This window comes from Carassius carassius, chromosome 9, assembly GCF_963082965.1.
Source record: "Carassius carassius chromosome 9, fCarCar2.1, whole genome shotgun sequence".
Classification (NCBI taxonomy): Eukaryota; Metazoa; Chordata; class Actinopteri; order Cypriniformes; family Cyprinidae; genus Carassius; species Carassius carassius.
Genome location: NC_081763.1, coordinates 21,383,941 through 21,403,575, shown reverse-complemented (window position 1 = coordinate 21,403,575; position 19,635 = coordinate 21,383,941). Strand labels below are relative to the sequence as shown.

The window sequence follows — 19,635 nt, the reverse complement described above, 5'->3', positions numbered from 1 at the left end:
CCCTCAAATCAAAACACTGCTGACTCCTTGCAGTATGCAATTTGGGGCGCAGTGCTTGTGTCTCCTTCCGCTTTGTGGGTGACGTAAACACTTTGTCACATTAAAAAAATTATTGCAAAAGAACCTGACGTGAGATTTAAAATAAATTAAAAGAGGCTTCGAGGCAGAGGAATTTGCCTCTATCATTTTTTGTAATCGAGTTACTCGAGTTACTTGAGGAATCGTGTCAGCCCTGTGATATGCTTGCTATAAAGTAATTTCTTGGTATCAAAATGTATTAAAGGTTAGCTATTGTGGCATTGCAGTTGTTCCTACCATTCTGATAAATGTCAGTCTGCTGCCAAAAAATGATCTATTAGGTTGTATAATTTATGTGATCATTATATGTGACCTTATTAACTTTATAATTCATGTCACATGTCACTGCATGTCTTCGTAGATGAGCGTTACATGTAATTGTCACTTTGTCTATTTTGGAGGAGTATGTAACAGCGAGGCTGGTCATCAAGCAAGTTGTAACTCTCTCCACCACACTTTTATTTAGTTGATGCCAGTTTATGTCCCCCATAATGACTTTATGGCTAATGTATGATTTCTGCAATAGGTGATCTGGCTTTTTTTTTTTAAGCGGAGTATTCAGTTTCTGCAAAAATAATCAAACTACAGAAATAGTCAAACAACCTTAAGTGCCTTTTTGCACATCACTCCTCCCCTAACTCAAACATCTCAAACAGCTCTTACGGGTCTATAAAAGTGAAGGCATATCTCAACAAGTAAAAGTAGGCTTCTTTCAATAAAAAGTCCAACATATTAGGAATAAGTTTAGCTTACCTGTCGAGAAGAAACTCTGCAAGGTTGTTGAATTGATCGAAACCAAGACATTCATCAAATTCCTGCATCTTGTAAAACACTGCCAAGTGTTTACTCTTGTTTTACCCCGGTTTCGGGCTCTGTGTATGCTTTTGTATCTCTCATGTTAGCTGGCATTCTAAAACCACAATGCTGCTCAAGTTAAAAAGTTAATCTTGTGTCTCACAACCTTGTGTTTTTTCTCTTCAACCGCCCGTCTTGTTTTACAATGTAAAAACCTTCTCTGTGAATAGCTGCTTAGGACTAGCAATATGTTCTACATTACAATCCTTTACAGAGAACACAGCACACATGAGCGGTTAATCGGTTGCTTAGTCATGCAGTTGGATAATTATAATTTTTTCCTCTTAACAGTTTTTTTGGGATATTGTCAATTTTTATTCAAAACCGCTATTACTTGATTAAAAAAAAAAGTCATAAGCATTACATTCGAATGTGTTTAAATGTTGCTCTTCATTTTGAAATGTGCAGCTCATATTAAATTACACTGCAGCCTGTGCAATTTGATAATTGCCCCATATTGTGATTTTCAGTTGTATTTCAATTAGTTTTTCATCCGTTTTATTATACAACATAGTACAATTCATGTGAGTCAGTTTACCCAGATGATATTTGTTGCTTTAGTGTAGACCACCTGCATCTGCATTTCCTGTGGAAATGGTTTCAGACTGAGTTCTGTTGTCTGTGGAAAAGGGGCATATGACAGTTTATTACGGAGTAAGAATGGCCCACAGTCTAGAGGCCGGAAGAGCAGTACTGGGTTCAGGTAGCACATTAGTTTCTGGCCTCTGAGTAAGGGAGGGAGGCAAGTTCACTGTGTGTGTGTGTGTGTGTGTGTGTGTGTGTGTGTGTGAATTAAATTTTTTATACCAACTTTTTTTATATCATCCTGCCTTTCATGTCACATCCCTCAGGCATAACATACACATAGCCTAGTCCTTGGGAATGCCACAGTGTAGTTTCATTGGGTGTCTGTTACAGCAGATGACTGTGTATGATTTTCAGCATCCTCGACTCAGGATGTGGAGTCGAGGCAGATGGTGGGCCGGAAAAGAGGTGGTATAGCAGTGTGCGTAGATAATTGTGCCCACTCCCTCATGCTGGAAAGCTGCCTGTGTGAGTCAACCTTAGATATGTAGAATTTTTAATCAAAGTGGGCCTGCAAATTTCATTATTTATCTTTTGGTTATATTTAATTGTGTCCCAATGACTCATAATGCACTGGAAGTTAAAGCGTATTTAGACACCGCAAAGCCTCTCTAGCTGAGTGGATTTAATGTCATGCTCATGTATGCGTATATTATACGTCACAGGTACATGAGCAGATATTTTTATTAAAGCTCCTTGCTTTAGATATATCAGGTAATTTGGTTGTTGCTTCATCCACTATCAATCTTTCGCTTTTCTCTTTGGTTATGTATTGTGTAATTGACTTCCATCTCCCTTCTTTTCTGATTTTTCAGGCACAGACATCTCAGTGGGGGAAGAAGTAGCCATCAAGCTAGAATGTGTGAAAACAAAACACCCACAGCTGCACATCGAGAGCAAGATCTACAAGATGATGCAAGGAGGCGGTACGTGTTTCCACGATCCTCGTGGTCTCCATCCGGCTTCTCCATTAATACAGAACTATGAGTCACACATACACACCTCACACTGCTGCCACATACATAAGAGCATGTATACTTGATCTTTTGTAGAAAATAAAACTCTTCAAACTAAAATATGAACAGTTAGGTTTTAAGTTAGTTACCCTAGCTTTTCGTTTTTTGCGAACTATTAGATATTCTTCTTGCTGATCCCTGGTTAGTAATATTAGCCTGTAAAAGCCTCTGAATGATGCCTCTTTATGTTGGCTTAATGTAGTTCTTTTGTTTAGTAAGAGCATTCTCTGAAGGTAAGGCGTGGTCCACAGGATCTCTGTTTCTTAGATGATGTTACAGAATACTGTAGCAACAGTGGGCGGCACACCAATCATGACCAGTTCCCCCTCGCGTCATCAGTCAGTGAGTCAACACATCCTTCTCCAATGAGAGTGGCTTTATCAGATCTCAAACTCTACTCACAGCATTCTGTCAGCACCATGAATTGTCTTCTAATTGGCCTTGCATGGATAAGGAAGTAGGCAATTTGTGTCTTCAGCATTGTTTTGCATCATATTGGCCTGTAATCAATCTACAAAATCAGGTTTTTGTTGAAACTTTGGTTCTGTTGTAATGTATGGTGATGGCTTATGAACATACATGGGGTGCCTGAAGGATGCGTCGCCCCACTGGCCCCAGCTGGGCTTGGCCCCAATTGCTTTTTTTCCTCGATAGATGTATGATAGTCCTGTCGGAGGTATTTCATGTGGCCAGCAGCGAAAGTGTCTTCTGCGGCGTTCGCTTTCAAACATGCTCTAGTCTATCTGCTCGCTCCCAGCATGACTGAGCATGCATGACGTTTGCTCTGATGCGGCCAAACTTTGCTTTGGTATCCGTGCCACGACAGACTGACATTCTGAGTGAGCCTCCCTCTCAGCACTTGTGTTTTCTATGATCACATGGACCCCGGGCCAGATGGTGCATGCGGAGAGGAGTGGGTTTGGGGGGGAGGGGCCGGTCCTGTACATTAGAGGTTTGCACACGAGGGGATTTTCAAACCTCTCCCGTCCAACTCCCACAAAAAAAAAAAAAAAAAAAAAATCCTGTGCCGTCCCAATCCCACAAAAAAAAATAGGGGAATATCCAGTCCCGTCCCAAACCCAGAAGAATGACTCCCATTCCTGTGTAGTTTTTTTTGGCCGGAATCTGTCAGTTACAGTAAAAATACAGTAAAGATCACAACATGCCCGCTTTAGTTTAATAAATCCCAAATGTAAGTTTTTGTTTTTATTGAACTGAAAGACAGCACAAACAATGCAACGTAAATTGCACACATTAAACTTCACGTTAATCATCCATGCTAACACACACACTAAATATATTTATCATACATGGAGTTTCGCAGTTTCTCGCTCAAGTTCACATGACTGAGACAGCAGAAAGCGCATCGTTTTTGCTTTAATTATTTTACAGAACTGTTATTCTGAGTGCACACAAATAAACGTCGAGTCTTTACGTATTCGAAAGATTTATAACTTTTATCTGCATGACTTATGGAGTATTTTAAGTGTGAGCGCACCGGCGCCACCATCTGTCCTGCTGTGATTGCACTGCTGTTCAGCTTCCACACAGACATTTGAACAGAGCACATTTCTGTAGGTAAACATTAGATTGAGCGGCCATGTAAAGTTGTTACTACATACATCTTTCAGATGAAAAGCCATATTTGAGGTGGATGAATGATAGGTGTTCTGTATTACCACATAGACCAGCCGTTAACAATCTGTCTGTCATGGACTGTGTCCGTCATTCACTTAACCAGCCACACCAAAGCAAACAGGAGGAGAGCATAAAGAGACAGGGCAACTAGAATTGAGTTCAAAATTATAATATACAGTTTATAGTTTATTTATATAAAAGGTATATTTGTGTAAAAAGTTTGGTAAAGTGTTACAATTCCTGGTTCGCCCACTCCTGTTGAAATGTTTTCCTGTCCCGTCACAATCACATGATTAATTGTGATTTTGTTTCCAATCCCACGGGATTCCCAAAAAAACGTCAGCCTCTACTGTACATTGCGTCTCTTGCACCACTTGCAGCCTTATTTAGCACAGCATGAACAAGCATGCACACTGATGACTTTACATTAAGAAAGGTGTGGGTATATAAATGAATTTTGGAGGTATAAAGGAAACCTTTAATGTAATTTTTTTTATGTTATTACTGCATGTTTTACCGTATATGGAGAAGCACATGGCTTGGGATTCTTCTATTTTAATTTTCTATTAATATAAATTGTCAGAGCTGTCCTGATGTGAAAATGGAAAGGCGTGCTGGACGGCTCAGGCCAGGAGATATATTTAACCCCCTGAGTTTGCACAGGAATAGCTGACCTGGATGATGTTTTCTGGAAAGTGCTGAACAGCAAAAGCTGTTTACAGTTGAAGGCAGTGGCCAGGCTCAGGGTGCACACGACCGTAGACATGATGACAGCAGCTGCCGAGAGATCTCTGACCTGCCAGAACGCTGCCGAACGCTCTGTCTTCCTCTCCTCAGTAATCCTGGAAAAACCCTTAAGACCTTAGTTTTGCCTAGAATTTGTGTTTAGAAGAGTGGCATTAAAAAACTAAACAAAAATGTAATTTATACTGTTAAATATTGTATTTGAATATTTGGGCTCATAAACAAACAAATATTTGAATATTCTTGAATTTTTTATCTCAAGGTTTTCACAGACATTCCAGAGACACAACTATTACGGTGTACTAAGCAATGGTTTTTGGCTTTCTGTTCTTTAAGTACTCTCCCTTGAGGAATTTTAAAGGAAGCATATGTTTCAAGATCATTTGGCTATCAGATAAGCTCTCTTCTCGGCTCATTCGGTACAGCTGCACTTACCTGCAGTCGTGAAAGCAGTGATGGACAGCTGGTTTTCCTCAGTTGACTGCTGTTTGGATTTCATGTGATTTCTCATTGTGGTGGTGATATTGTGATAACTCAGTTTTATTGAGTCATTTGATCAAAGTATTTCCAAACTTGGCAGAGCAGACAATATTCTACAATCAATGTTGTTAACACGATCTAAAGTGCCAGTGCATTAAGTTATAACTGATTTTTAGTTTGGATGCTTAGGATTAATTATGGATTCCCTGCATTTACGGACAGCAAAAAAGCCACGATTTGTTCATCGTAAGTGGCCTGTCTATAAAACATTGCCAGTACTTGTATTCAAACACACAAAGACCAAACACAAAGACCAATCAGGGTAGCACACCACACACTAAAAAAATGCAATCAACATTAACAGAAAAATTTAAACACCCTAATATACATTACTCAAAAATAAGGAGAACCAAAACTTTTATAACAACTTTTGAAAATGTCCTTTGTTCACCATAAAATATACAGTATAGCGTTTACCTGCAGAAACCATAAAGTATTGATTAACAGATTTAACTGTAGCTTTTTACAGCATTTATTTTTAAGTTACTTTAAAAATTTTACATTTTAAATTTTTAGCATGTATTTTTCCAGTTACTAATGTAAATTACCCAAATTGATAAGGGTTCATTCTAACCTCATGCACTGATCATTTGAATTTTGTGTCACTTCTGAAAATTATCTGCTAGCTGTAATTGAATCACATGAAAGAGGCTTCTTTGCTTAACTGGAGGATTATGTGTATTCAACGTCCGTTGTATCAGTACAAATTCAAATTATATTATAATATTGTGACAGTTGCCTTTTTTGGTTCACGTGTGGCTGAATAGTGAGAGTGGGCAGGAAAGTGATCTAATTGGGTTATCAACTGTCTTTCCCTGACAGCCTATATCTTTTTGCGTATCATTTCAAGGTCATTCTAGAGATGCTTTATGGCTGATGAGTTAGAGGCCTTTCAGAGGGCGACCAACCAGGGCTGCTGGTTTACTTAAGCTGAAGCTCTGCTTGGGTTTTATTACATTACTGTCCTACTGGAGTAAAAAAAAAAAAAAAAAAAAAAAGGCTCCCAACCCCCCACCTATTATGTTGTAGGTCACCTTCAGTTTCTGTCTGTCAGACCTTCAAAGATACAAATGCGTATTCACAAAACTTTCCCCTATTTTCAGTATTTTTTACTTTTAATATCCTTTTGGTTGGCAAACATTTCCTTCAGAAACTGCATTGGGCCATCCTTAAAAATATTCTTGTTTGCCGTAACCCGACCGACCCTGTCAATTTAGCACCGACTAAATTTTTTATTTTTTTTTGCTTTTAGTCCGACCGACTTGCGGATTGTAAATTTGCGTTAAGACCGACCAATTTTTTTTTTTCTTCAAATAACTAATACAAACGCAATAAAATACTATTAATTATATTTAAGTATTGTAAATATATAAATTGCCTTGGCCTACATACAAATGAAGGCTATCTTCTTTAATAAAAAAAAAAAAACCCGTGACGTCATCTGTGTTTACACGGATGTCACACTGTGGCCTGTGCGTTCGCTTCGTCTCATACTCTCACTCACTGTCAGAGTCAACGGTTCGCGCTTGGTAATGATGGCTGCGGTAAACTAAATGTTCGCGGTCACTGTTCAAAGTCATACGGGTTCGGGCACCATAATACATCTAAAAAAATTCATTAAAACAGCTCGACACCGCTTTAACCTGGCACAAAGTTCTGGAAAAACTGTGCCCAGATCTTTTCCCATCCCTTCTCCTCTCTAGTCTAAAACCGTGACCATGTCGACTGTCACTTTATGTTCGAAAATCTATTGCACGAATCAAGCACGAATCAACCAACCCAAGTTTCGAAAACGAAAATAAGAAAATGATTTTAAAGACCTTTTCTCGGAGCGCGTCCAGGTTTTTTTTTTTGAACAGGCGTCACACAGCAACTGCAGCTTCGGACAAACACGCATAACAGCAAATAATACTTCTGCACTATGTTTCTCTTTTTACAACAGAAATGTGAATCCAGCCGGTATTCAGTCTCAAACAGTTTCGGGCTTGAATCGCCTAGGGCTGTCAAAATAGCTGAAAAAACTAAATTCGAATTTTTTTACTTAAATATGATCAAAATTCGAATTGTATTCGAATTTTAAATGCATAATTTCAGTTAGGGTGAAGAAAAGCTTTTTGCTTCTCTTCTGAGGCTCAAGATAGTGCATCGAGCAAAATATTACTGCATGTTTATTCAAAGCATTAGAATACATGACTGTGAAAAAAACATAATATTTAAAATGATGTTTATGAACCAATTATTATTAATTAAGTTGCTTAAAGAACTATAAACAAAACAGCATCATGTATGCATGCATTGTTAAATAAACAAAAAGGGCGGAAAACCAGTCACACAGGATACATTTTTTCATTTAAAAACATGAGATGCGCGAAATATGCGTTCTGTGTGAACTGTTTGGTTTCAGTTTTGATGTAAACAAGATCTTCTCCACATTGATTTTTTTTTTTTAAGTGGCTTCAACTGGATAGGCTAACATAACCTTATAATGCAATGACACATATATTGTCATCGCATCTCGTGCGCGTACACGAGGTGAAAGATGAGAAAGCAGATACTGTGTGTCGAGCTCGTCCGCCTTTGAAAGTTGTGTGACACAGCTGTGCGCGCGGCGAGATGGAATTGAACACGTACCGGGGCTCATAAGGCAGCTTCCTTAATGCACACCTAAAATTCATATGCGCATTCGAATGTGGATTTTTATTTTAAATTCGACGAATATTCGAAAAAATATTTTTTTTGATAGCCTAAGAAAATCGCCTATGCGATTTTTTTTTTTTTTTTTTGTTGAAGCCTGCAGTAAATGTAAATGTTGAAGCCTGCAGTAAATGTTTTGCATTATGGCAGTCTCTGCTTATTGTTTTTCGAAAATGTTGCACTCCTGTTTGTCATTTTGCATGTAACTTCACGCCAATAAATCATCAGAAATATTGGTCTTTACCAATATATTGAATATTTACATTCCTCCTGCCTGTTGTCCGTGGATTTACCTATATTTGGTGTTATTTGCCGTATAAAACTTTAGACATGCAAAATCGATTTTACAATCTATTCAATGAACACTCGTCACTCAAATCAAACAGGATTTTTTTCACAAAAGTGACAACCCAAGAAAGCAAAGTAAACGTTCTCTCATTTGTAGGTTGCATTGATACGTAGCGTTGGATGCAAGTAAAACAGTACCTCATTTTTTTTCTCACCTGAAATTCATGCAATAAACATGTTTTTGACAAAGATTTCAATTTGTTTGTGGTCTATATAGCCTGCATCAAAATGAGGTTTGCAATGATGCGCCCGAATGCACGGGTTGAAGACCCAGTCAGTGACGCCACGATATGCTAATTTGTTTAAATTCATACCGACGTCATCACCATCACAAAAATATACTTTTTTTTTTACATTGAAACTTGAAAAAAAAAATATAGACCGACCTACCGACCCTTTTTTAAAAAAAAATTACTGTTACTGCAAACCAAATTATATTTAAGGATGGCCTTGCCTTTTAGAAAAAAAATCTTCTCTACTAATGCTAATTGTTTATTTTACAGTGGGTATCCCAACAATCAAATGGTGTGGAGCAGAGGGAGATTACAATGTGATGGTAATGGAGCTGCTGGGACCCAGTTTGGAAGATCTCTTCAACTTCTGTTCTCGCAAGTTCAGTCTAAAGACTGTTCTCCTGCTGGCTGACCAGATGGTAAGGCTTGTAGACATGATCACTGTAACCTTGGTCCACTCCACCTTACCCTTCTCTTGTTATAGGACATCCAAAACGGGATAATAACTCCAGGAAGTGGTGTTCTGGGGACATGACCAGCTTTACTGTCATCCTTTCAGCTGTTTTACTTATTCAGCCATCTTTCTTTTTCACTTTGTTTGACTGGGTATTAAGTGCCAAGATGTGCATGTGAAAGGACTGCTTGTTCAGCAGTTGACATACCCTTGTTGCTTTATTTGAATTGGTGTGTTAGGATTGCATGGAGTCTCTGTGTCAATCAACAGGCTGAACCTGTCCTCTGTTCTGTCCTCAGATCAGCCGCATTGAATACATACACTCCAAGAACTTCATCCACAGAGATGTCAAGCCTGACAACTTCCTTATGGGCCTGGGGAAGAAGGGCAACCTTGTTTACATCATTGACTTTGGCCTGGCCAAGAAGTACAGAGATGCTCGCACCCACCAGCACATCCCTTATCGCGAGAACAAAAACTTGACTGGCACTGCTCGCTACGCTTCCATCAACACCCACTTGGGAATAGGTACCCTGACTTATAATAATAATATTACAATAATAAAACCACCTGTATTTTCAGACCTGACCTGTCATTACCCTTACATTTATGTTTAAGCCACTACACCTGTTATAGTCTGGACATCGTAATGGCATGCAGTGTTTATCGTCTGTGTTTTCTTTCACAGAGCAATCCAGACGAGATGACTTGGAGTCTCTTGGCTATGTGCTCATGTACTTCAACCTGGGCTCACTGCCATGGCAGGGTCTGAAGGCTGCCACAAAGAGACAGAAGTATGAGCGAATCAGCGAGAAGAAAATGTCCACTCCTATTGAAGTCCTGTGTAAAGGATACCCATGTAAGCTTCTGTTTATACATATAAGGGTTTTTTTAAGTAGCCAATAGGCTTAAACTACATTATAATCACAGCCACGGACTATAAGCTACTTGCTAGTTTGAGGCCGACATTGGACAGTTCAATCATAATAAAGGTTTTATTTTTTTTACTTTCTATTCATCAAAGAATCCTTAAAGCATAGTAGAGTGATTTCTGAAGGATCATGTGACACTGAAGACTGGAGTAATGACTGCTGAACATTCAGCTTTGTAATAATATTTAAATATTACATTTTATTTTTGTCCAAATAAATGCAGTCTTGGTGAGCATATGAGACTTATTTTAAAGCCATGAAAAATCTTACCAACTCTAAACTTTTGAACAGTTTTGTAGAAGACTTCAAATGTGACCAAACTGACTGAAAGCCACAAAACATACACTGAATTTAATTTGCCTTTTGTTTATTTCAGCTGAGTTTGCCACATACCTCAACTTTTGCCGCTCCCTTCGCTTTGACGACAAGCCAGACTATTCTTACCTGAGACAGCTCTTCAGGAACCTTTTCCACAGACAAGGCTTTTCATACGACTACGTGTTTGACTGGAATATGCTCAAATTTGTGAGTGTCATATGAGGTGTCTTTGCATGCATGCTGTTTCTTACATTTTTGTTGCTTTTTAAGGTGGTCTTTTGAAGACTTAAAGGATTAGTTCACTTCCAGAATAAAAATGTCCTGATAATTTACTCACCCCTATGTCATCCAAGATGTTCATGTCTTTCTTTCTTCGGTCGAAAAGAAATTAAGATTTTTGAGAAAAAACATTCCAGGATTTTTCTCAAAAACCTTAATTTCTTTTCGACTGATGAAAGAAAGACATGAAAATCTGGGATGAAATGGGGGGGTGAAATTCTTTATTCTGGAAATTAACTTATCTTTTAATTCTTCAATTATAATGTGTTGTTCTTTTCAGGGTGCAAACAGAGCAGCAGAAGATCCGGAGAGAGAGCGGAGGGATCGAGAGGAAAGATTGCGACATGGACGGAATCCCGCGGCCCGTGGCATGATGCCTTCCAGCTCAGGTAGACCCAGAGGAACACAAGAAGTAGCACCTCCCGCACCCCTCACGCCAACCTCACACACAGGTAAGACGTCCACTGTTGCCTGTTAGTGCTCGTTTTTAACTCAAGTAAATTCAGACAACACGTTTATGATGCAAACATCTAAAGATCTTTTTTTTTTTTTTTTTACATAAGGATTATTTATATTTGCAAGATACACAAGGGTTTTCTTTTCAGTGCTTCGGATCAAGACTGATTTGTGTTCATCAGCTTTTTTTTTTTTTTGCCATCTGTTGACGTCTTAGCTGACAGGAAGTGGTTAAATGGTTGCAAGCTACTACGCTCAGCAGGATGTTTGCTAGACATGACTTAAATTTACTAGCATTTGCTTTAAGTGTGGAGGTTCTCGCACACATTTCTACAAAAAAAGAAGAGTAGAAGAGTATGGCCTCAAGGAGTTGAGCACAAAGACTCATAAACCCATCATATGTCACCTCTACCGGAGTCATAGTAAACTTAAGTTTCTTTAAAACTTAAGTTTCTTTGTCTCTCTAGAGCTCAAAGTTAAATGTAGTGTTTGCAGTTCGGTGTAATTACTTGGTGGTTCAGACGTTGGAAAACAGAAGGATTTTTGTTTAGGTGGACATGGCCCAATTTGTGGTGTCAGTGTCCGGTTTTTCCATTTTCCATGCTTTAGATGACACGTGTCTTCCTTCCTTTCTTTCTTTCTTTTTGCCAGGAATGGAGCGAGAGAGGAAGGTCAGTATGAGATTGCACCGCGGAGCCCCTGTCAACATTTCCTCCTCTGATCTAACTGGCCGACAGGACACCTCACGCATGTCCACATCCCAGGTACTAAATTTATAAGATGAAATATATTTTTGCCCTCTGGTGCCTGTGTGTTTGGCAGCATTGACTGTCTCAGCCCCAGCTCCACTGCTTCTAAATTACCCTTTTTTATTTCCAGTCCACAAAATGGATTACTTTGGTTAGAAAACCTTTATAAACAAACTCCTCCACAATTGCTTTCCAGCAGAGAGACAAAGGAAAAGATGATCGAGAGTGACAGCCATGAAAGAGTGCTCAGATGGAGCTTATGTCTGCTGTGGCCTGGCATGATATGGAGCCGCTGTCATGGTTTACAGGGCTGTTAGCATGCCATTATAAAAGCACTCTGCTCTGAGAAGTGTTTTTGGCCTAAACATGCTGCATAGTTTATCTTTAAATTGGTGTTCAGCAGTGAAATGTGCTGTATGTGAGTAGATGTAGAAGACGTACAATAAAAGTAAATAACCTGGGCTGCGTTTCTCAAAAGCATTGTAGAGACGCTTTTGGGAAATGCAGCTCAGGTCATTTTACTTTGGTAAATGACTTAGTAGGATTTGAAGAATAAAAAAGTAAGAAAGGTTTCTTCATTCCATTTGTACTCGATTTTATTATCATAGTTTTTTCGGGCTCAAGAATAAGGATTTTCTTTTTTCTCTTAATCATTATTATTATTATTATACTTATTATATATGTATTTTTTAAATAAATGCTTAATTATTTCTGAGTTTTTTTTTTCAGTTATACGTGTAACATTTTTACTGACAAAAAGCATAAAACTAAGTATTTTTGCTATAAATGCAGCACAAAACAATGTTTTTTAGACCTATTTAAATAGCTCTTTTAAGACTAGCACTAATCACTCTCTCTATATCGCTGTCAGCCAACTAAATCACATTGCATTGCTGATATTTACATTAGTTGAATTTGCAAACGACATTGTTCAAACATCACAGAACTCAACATCATTTATAAATGCAAGGATAGTTGAAACGCTAGCATTGGTCCATCCTTATTGTTGGACTCTGTATTGTGTAAACACTATAACATATTTTGGATCTTATTTGTGTAGAGTTCTTTTCAGAACGTGTCACACATTCTTGAAATGCTGCCCAGAGTCATAATTCTTTCTAGAGAGTCTGGTGATTTGAAGATTTGCTGTTAATGATTCTGTTCAGATCTGCATTTTTTGAGGTGTTTAGAACATTGTTGTATTTTTATTTTTTTTTATCACAATTGAATGTGTTTCCCCCTCCACTCACCCACCCACCCACTTCAGAATAGCATTCCATATGATCACCACAGCAAGTAGATGCTCGCCATGTTCTGGTATGAGAGACAGCATTGGGTGAGTGACAGTTGGGTGTCTTTTTTTTTTTTTTTTTACTTTGACTACCTCCACTTTCCTCTTAAGTAATAGGTGTCCCCAGTCCCACATAACTGCTGTACAGCACATCATGTACACCGAATGAAGACCTCACCACTTCATTCCCAAATGAAATTCAGATGAAGCTGTCAGATGTTTAGGAAAGGCTCTTGAAGTGTTTAATTGAAAAGCAATATGGTGTTATTCAAACAAAGCACCACAGTTGGGCTCCAGATGTAAAAAAAAAAAAAACAACAACAAAAAAAACCCATTAATTTTCTCCATAGAGGAAACAGAAATCTGCCATCAGCTTTGAGATTCTTTTGTGAATACCAAAAGAATGACGTGCAAACATTGTTGAAAATTAGCACACAAGGCAGTCTGTGTCTGATGTTACAAGCTTGTTTCTGTACCAAAGTAGTTTCTTCAGTACAAGTGAGGCATGATCCTTATTGACTTCCATTCAGAATCTATCAGAATGCCTTCTAAATATTTTGCGTTCAACTTAAAAAAATGTTTTTAATGACTTAGTAGTGCTATATTGTCGTTTTTTATTTCTTGAGATTGTAGTTCATTCACTCTTAACAGATTTCAATTTCAAATTATGTTCGGAACACACAGAAGTGCCGTACGTGCAGTGGTCAAACAGCACTGCATTTGTTTGGTACGCATGCATGCTCAACCAGAAGACATATATCGGAAAGGTTTTGATAAGAATACGTGAAGTTTTTTTTTTTTTTTTTCGTGGCTCTTAATTGAATAGTTTTTTTTTTTTAATGTCTGTGGAGAAAATCAATGGGAAAATAGTTATGGAACGAAGGCTACCGAGTACAGTTCACCAAAACCACCAGTATTCATAGTCTGGGATACTTGCATACTTTATTCCACTTCATCCTGGTTTGCAGTTTATGACCTCCCACCCGACTCCAATGGTATTTTTATTCTTTGCAGAGAAAGTCATTCATAACACCACATGATGTGGCTTTTATTTTTTTACCATCTGTCACAAACGTCATATAGCAGCCTACTCAGGATCACCATGTACTCATAGATGTATTTAGAGAACCTAATAGTTGACAAGTTTAATCTAGTGTTGGAGAGCCAATTCAAAATCAGTTGCTGAAGCAGAAAGGAAGCACAAATGCCTTGCATCAGAGCATTTCTTGATTGTGTGCTGTGCAGCGCCCTCTGCTTGTGAGTGTGTTTCTACACTCTACTGTGATGTATCCATGACCTCTAGTTGCCTGGGTGTGGATGACTCTTACTGTTTTACTCTTTTTAACCCCCAGTGCTTGGTTTTGGTTTCCTCTGGCATGCAGTGTGACCACCCAGACTGTGCTCCTGTGCCCACTTAATCAGTGCAGCTTTACACTTACAAGCCTTTTTGCTTTCAGTTGTTTGTGTAAAACTGCTGCTTATGACCTCAGTTTACAGAAAACCAGTGTTAACTTCTTTATTATTGTTTCTGCCCTGAATGAATTGTTTACTGGTAGTCTCAGTTGGGCTGAACAGCTCACCTCTGGAGCTCTTTTGTTCCCTCTGTAATGTCAGATGGATTCACCCCCACCCTTTCGAGGCAGTCGTCACATGATTGGCCCTAGAGTCCTCGTGGGCCCCCTGCACTGCCCTGCCTTTGACGGAGGATCATGAAAAATTTACCCCCACCTAGTAATTAATCACCTCATCTGAAGGTGCAAAAGACAATTAGCTGTCGCCATCCATTGTTTTTCTCCCCTTTGTGTTTGGTTTTATAAACCTTGTTCCCAACTCCCCTTCTATTTGCCCTCTGCTGTGGCAGGCCACTGAATGATGTTTGATTTTAATTGCTCAATCAGTGTTTCAACTGTTAAAAGACATCAGTAGAACGGCTTTTATTAATGTAATGTAAAAAATGTCCCAATCTCACATTAACCTCCTTAACCAGCCATTACATTTTCATAGCTCATTAGTTAGCTAGAAAAAAAATATATATAACATGATATAAAAATTGCCCAATGTGCTATTTAAATGTTTACATGTAACTCCGTTTTAAGAACTCAATAGTATTAATTATTAAACTTGATTGATCAATTGATTATTAAATAAACGTTATTTTCAGTTTTGGGCTAAATTGAAACTCTAATTTCAATATCAGTGTTTTGGTAAAAAAAAAAAAAAATCATTTTGGTGCATTATTAGTAAGAACCGTATATTTTGGAGAATTTGACCTAGGCTGATAACTACCTCTTATCTTAAGGACACAAAGCTAAAATTCATGATGACACTTATGGCATGACATCATAAATTTGAATATGGTGATTCCAAGAACTGAATTGACTGTTTACACCTGGTATTAAGATCTGTCTTGGTTGATCCAGAAAACTTGTGCACGTGTATATATAAATGCACTTTTGTTTCACTCGGAAATTGTACATAACCAGCTACGTTTTTAGACCGGTGAATAGGCGGTTGTTTGAGTTTGCAATAACGATGGATTAGTGTTTAAATATGTGATGTGGTCACATATTTTCGACCACCTGGTAATGGTTTGTGTGATCGGATCACAAAATGGATTGGATCTTTCCTTATTTACACCTGTACACATTTACACCCGAGACTGCCGATCTTTATACCAGATGTAAAAGAGGTGTCTTAGAGACATCGTTTTTCTTGTCAGCGGTATCCTACACATTCCCATGACGCAGTCAAACTGAGATGACTCATGGGAATAGGGGGAACAACGGCTATGTTCACACAGCAGAATAATATGTTTGTCAGTCCCGTTTGGAGTGTTGAATATGATTCATTAATCACAGTTCATTCAAAAAGAAAGCGATGTTCATTTACTGTAACAAATCTTAAATATGAGCAATCATAAATATTCATATAGTGAAACGAGCATAATATTCACAAAATATTTAACAGTATTACTGTTTTTACTGTTTTTTTTTGTATAATTGCAGCCTTGAGACAACTTTTATAAACAATTTAAAAAATCGTCCCCACCCCAATCCTTTCAACAGTGATTCAATATGATTCAATTTCAATAAGTGTTTGTTTATTATCATTATTTGTTGCTGTGGTTACAGTCATTATGCAAGAGTTAGTGAAGTAATTTGGTGACGTTCATAGACATCATCTAATCTGCTCCCATATTTTTGAAGAGTCACACCTACAGTTGTCACTCCAAAATACTGACTGCTTGAACGTAGCCAAACTAAAATTGCACTGTTAAGGCACACTCACACTGCACTTACAGACATTGACAAACAGCAACAGACACATTCATTGGGATTTGTCTGATCATGTGTTCCTCCTGGCGTTTTTGCCAGGTCTACGAGTGTCTCATAAGAGACATACTGGTCAGCTGTCACCGTTGGTCTGTGTCTCCATCAGTGCAGTGTGAATTGCATTGGACAAAAACGCGAGAAACAACTGAGGTTCTCTCAGCAACAGTTTGCATTTATATCATGTGGCATTCAGAAACTGATGTGTCTGTTTCTCCTCCCCACTCCAGGCTCTTTCTCGCGTCACCCCAAGTGGCCTGCAGTCTGCCGTACCTCGATGAGACCCTCCACATGCCTCAAGAGCAGACCAACCATGGCCCTGCTCTGCACTAGGACTTCTCCAGCAGCCTCTAACCATGTGAAATCAACCTCAGCAAATCAAATTGAAACAAGAGACTTCATTTTCAACTTCCTCTCAAATCATCTAAACACCTGAGTTACGCAAATTTGAGAGATGGACATATTTTGGTTTTCTTTTCTTTTTTTTTCTCACACACACCAAAAAACACAAACATTTTCTTACCTACACTACTCCAAGACACCTGGGCACATCAGTTGTGCTTGTTAACATCACTTTTTGCCAGACAATCGCTGGCGAGTTGGGAGGGACGGGTGGGTGGGTGGGGGGTCACTGATTTTAGCCCTCTGACACACTCTAGAAAGAGAGGGCTGTCCGGGGGCTAAAGCCATGTACAACGCCTCTGATTGTGTGAATCTCCCTCTACTGTTGCAAAAAAATTACTTTTACACAGCTTGGAATGCCGCTGTACTGATAGCCATTGACATTCTGCCTACCATAATCTTTTCTTTTTGTTCAACAGAGATTAAATTGATTTCACACTGGCTGCAGTAATTTTCTTTTTGATAGTTTAACAGCATTAAGCTTAACGAAATGTGCAGAATTAAATTGAATGTTTGAAAGCCTGTTTGTTCACGTGACAGGATGAAGGCTCTGTCCTTTTAATATCATTTTGTAGTTTATTATGTGGAAGGCTGGGCGGAGAAACATACAGCAAAAGTCTGAGTTGTCAAACCCACAATACCACATTCACACCTTTTTAGAAAATTTTTAGTTTCGTCGCACCCATCAACCTGGCCCTCTTTATCAACTCGTGTTTTTTTGCTCATTGATTTTATTGCATTCCCTTATGCTTTTCTTTTATTTCTTGCCTGTATTGTAGAGTTGTTGATGTTATTAGTGTTGCTTTTTGTTTCTTTTTACCCCGTTAACAAAGCTTAGTGCTTTTACAGTAATGCAGGCACACATGGTTGAGTCAAGACTGTTGGACAATGTCACTGATAGACATTTATAGCAGTTTAAGAAGTCTAATAATGAGAAAAGGGCTTCGTTTTTCTGACCTGAGGGTATAAACCCAAAAAAACTTGGGGCCTATGTTGAGACAAGTTAGGCACATTTTCTTTTGAGTTTGGATTTGGAAATGGATGTCCTGAGCTCAGCTCGTCTCATTGAGAATACACCAGCCATCATTTAAGCCATGCCTGATTTCTTTTTCTTTTGACTGATACTTTTAACAATTGAGATGCAAGTTTTAGTTTATCTTCAACTTTATTTACTGAGTATTACCAGTGCTTTTAGTACTACTTTTCCCTTGTTTCAGAAGTGTGGTTCCTTGACTTACTGGTGCTATAAGTCACAGGACGTGGAAGGCGAGCTGCCTGTCCGTATCATTCAGCATAGTAGAGTAGGCTTTTTCTGTAGTCGCGGGGTAGTGGTGAAACTCTTCAATTCTGTTGTCATGTATATAGGATGTTTCTAGTGATGGCAAAGTACCATTTTTCATAGCCACTGTCTCTCTCTGTGTGTGTGTGTGTGTGTGTGTGTGTATTGTGAGAATGGGGAAAAGGCTAGTGCTTAGAGAGGTGCAAGGGACTTTGTTCCGTTCTAGATTTGATAAGTTAGTAATTCTTTCTCTCCACTGGTGGTCTCACAGAAACAGCCGCTCCAGTACTGGTGTTGTTTAAATGTAGGCACAAGTACACTTTGTGGGGGATCGAGCTATTATGGATTTCTCTATTTCATTTTCTGGTTCATTCTACACACGACTGCTTGGCCAGTCCTTCTGCATCACACTGTGCTGTATCAGGTGGAATTATGGAAATCTTCTTTCCCTGGAAGATTTTTTTTCCCTCATTTGTATTGCCACTGTATTTGTGTATTTTAAAACGTGTAAATAAATTAATAAGTACTTGTTAGTTGTGTTTTTCCCCACCCATTTTCCTTTCTCCACATAAAAGATGTTTCTTGAAAAGATAGTAATACAAAACAAACTCATAAGACTTTTGTTCTATTGAATGAATGAGGCTGTATAAAGGTCCTAAATCATGTAATTTTTTAGAAAGCACAACTTCAGATCTATTTTATGAAGTTTGTCCTCTGGATTTTTGTTTTTTCTTTTCTTGAAGACGTTTCGTCGGCTGAGCAGTCCGTTGAACACACTGTACTTCTAGCCCTCACATCCTCGTTATTTTCATTCGAGGCAAAAATGAAGTATATCGCTTCTCTACCTGAAACGCAAATCAATATGAAACCGTTCCACTTAAAATTTGGCGCTTCAAAATGGTCGTCATAAGACTATTTTGTAAAAGTAATCCATGAGAACCGGGTGGGTGAAGTCTTCGGAAGATACGCATATTTAAATATATATTGATTTGAATTGAATTGAAATCAAGAGATTTCTACCCCTCCATTAAAACAAGATATAAGAGCAAGTAAATGACCATATTTCCATTTCTGGGTGAACGAGTGCAGCTGCAGTTCACTTCAGAAATGATAGATGTCACTATTTGAACACCTTTTAGTAATTAAAAAAAACATTTCAAGTTTGTGAAAGACAGCTGTTGTGTGTTAAACATTTTATTGAGCAGAATCAGTTTTAATTTCTCAACAGACGGAGTTGAAGCCATTATCAAATGATACAGTTAATCTGAAAACAAAGTAATGCAAATATTTCCCAGCCTGATTCAGACCCCAGGCACAATCGAAGGGCAGTGTGACTAATTCTGGGGTCACAGAGTCTAACTTTCTCATAGGTGCACTTCTAACATATGTATTAATGTACAAATCTTTGACATGGC

At 38.4% G+C, this 19,635-nt stretch overlaps 1 protein-coding gene across 2 annotated transcripts in view; it reads left to right on the top strand.

The window, feature by feature from the left end:
- LOC132149276 (casein kinase I) overlaps nt 1–18,751 on the top strand; it is a 30,608-nt gene extending 11,857 nt beyond the window's left edge. Inside the window, exons 2-9 of one of the 2 annotated variants that reach the window (XM_059558389.1) lie at nt 2,334–2,444; nt 9,002–9,150; nt 9,485–9,713; nt 9,874–10,044; nt 10,494–10,642; nt 10,995–11,166; nt 11,822–11,934; nt 16,770–18,751. In XM_059558389.1, coding sequence (XP_059414372.1) covers nt 2,334–2,444; nt 9,002–9,150; nt 9,485–9,713; nt 9,874–10,044; nt 10,494–10,642; nt 10,995–11,166; nt 11,822–11,934; nt 16,770–16,820 — 1,145 coding nt within the window. In that variant the 3' untranslated portion in view covers nt 16,821–18,751. Of the gene's footprint in view, nt 1–2,333; nt 2,445–9,001; nt 9,151–9,484; nt 9,714–9,873; nt 10,045–10,493; nt 10,643–10,994; nt 11,167–11,821; nt 11,935–13,186; nt 13,235–16,769 lie in introns of those variants that run through there. The other variant, XM_059558390.1, reaches the window with a different exon arrangement.
- The last annotated feature ends 884 nt before the right edge of the window (nt 18,752–19,635 follow it).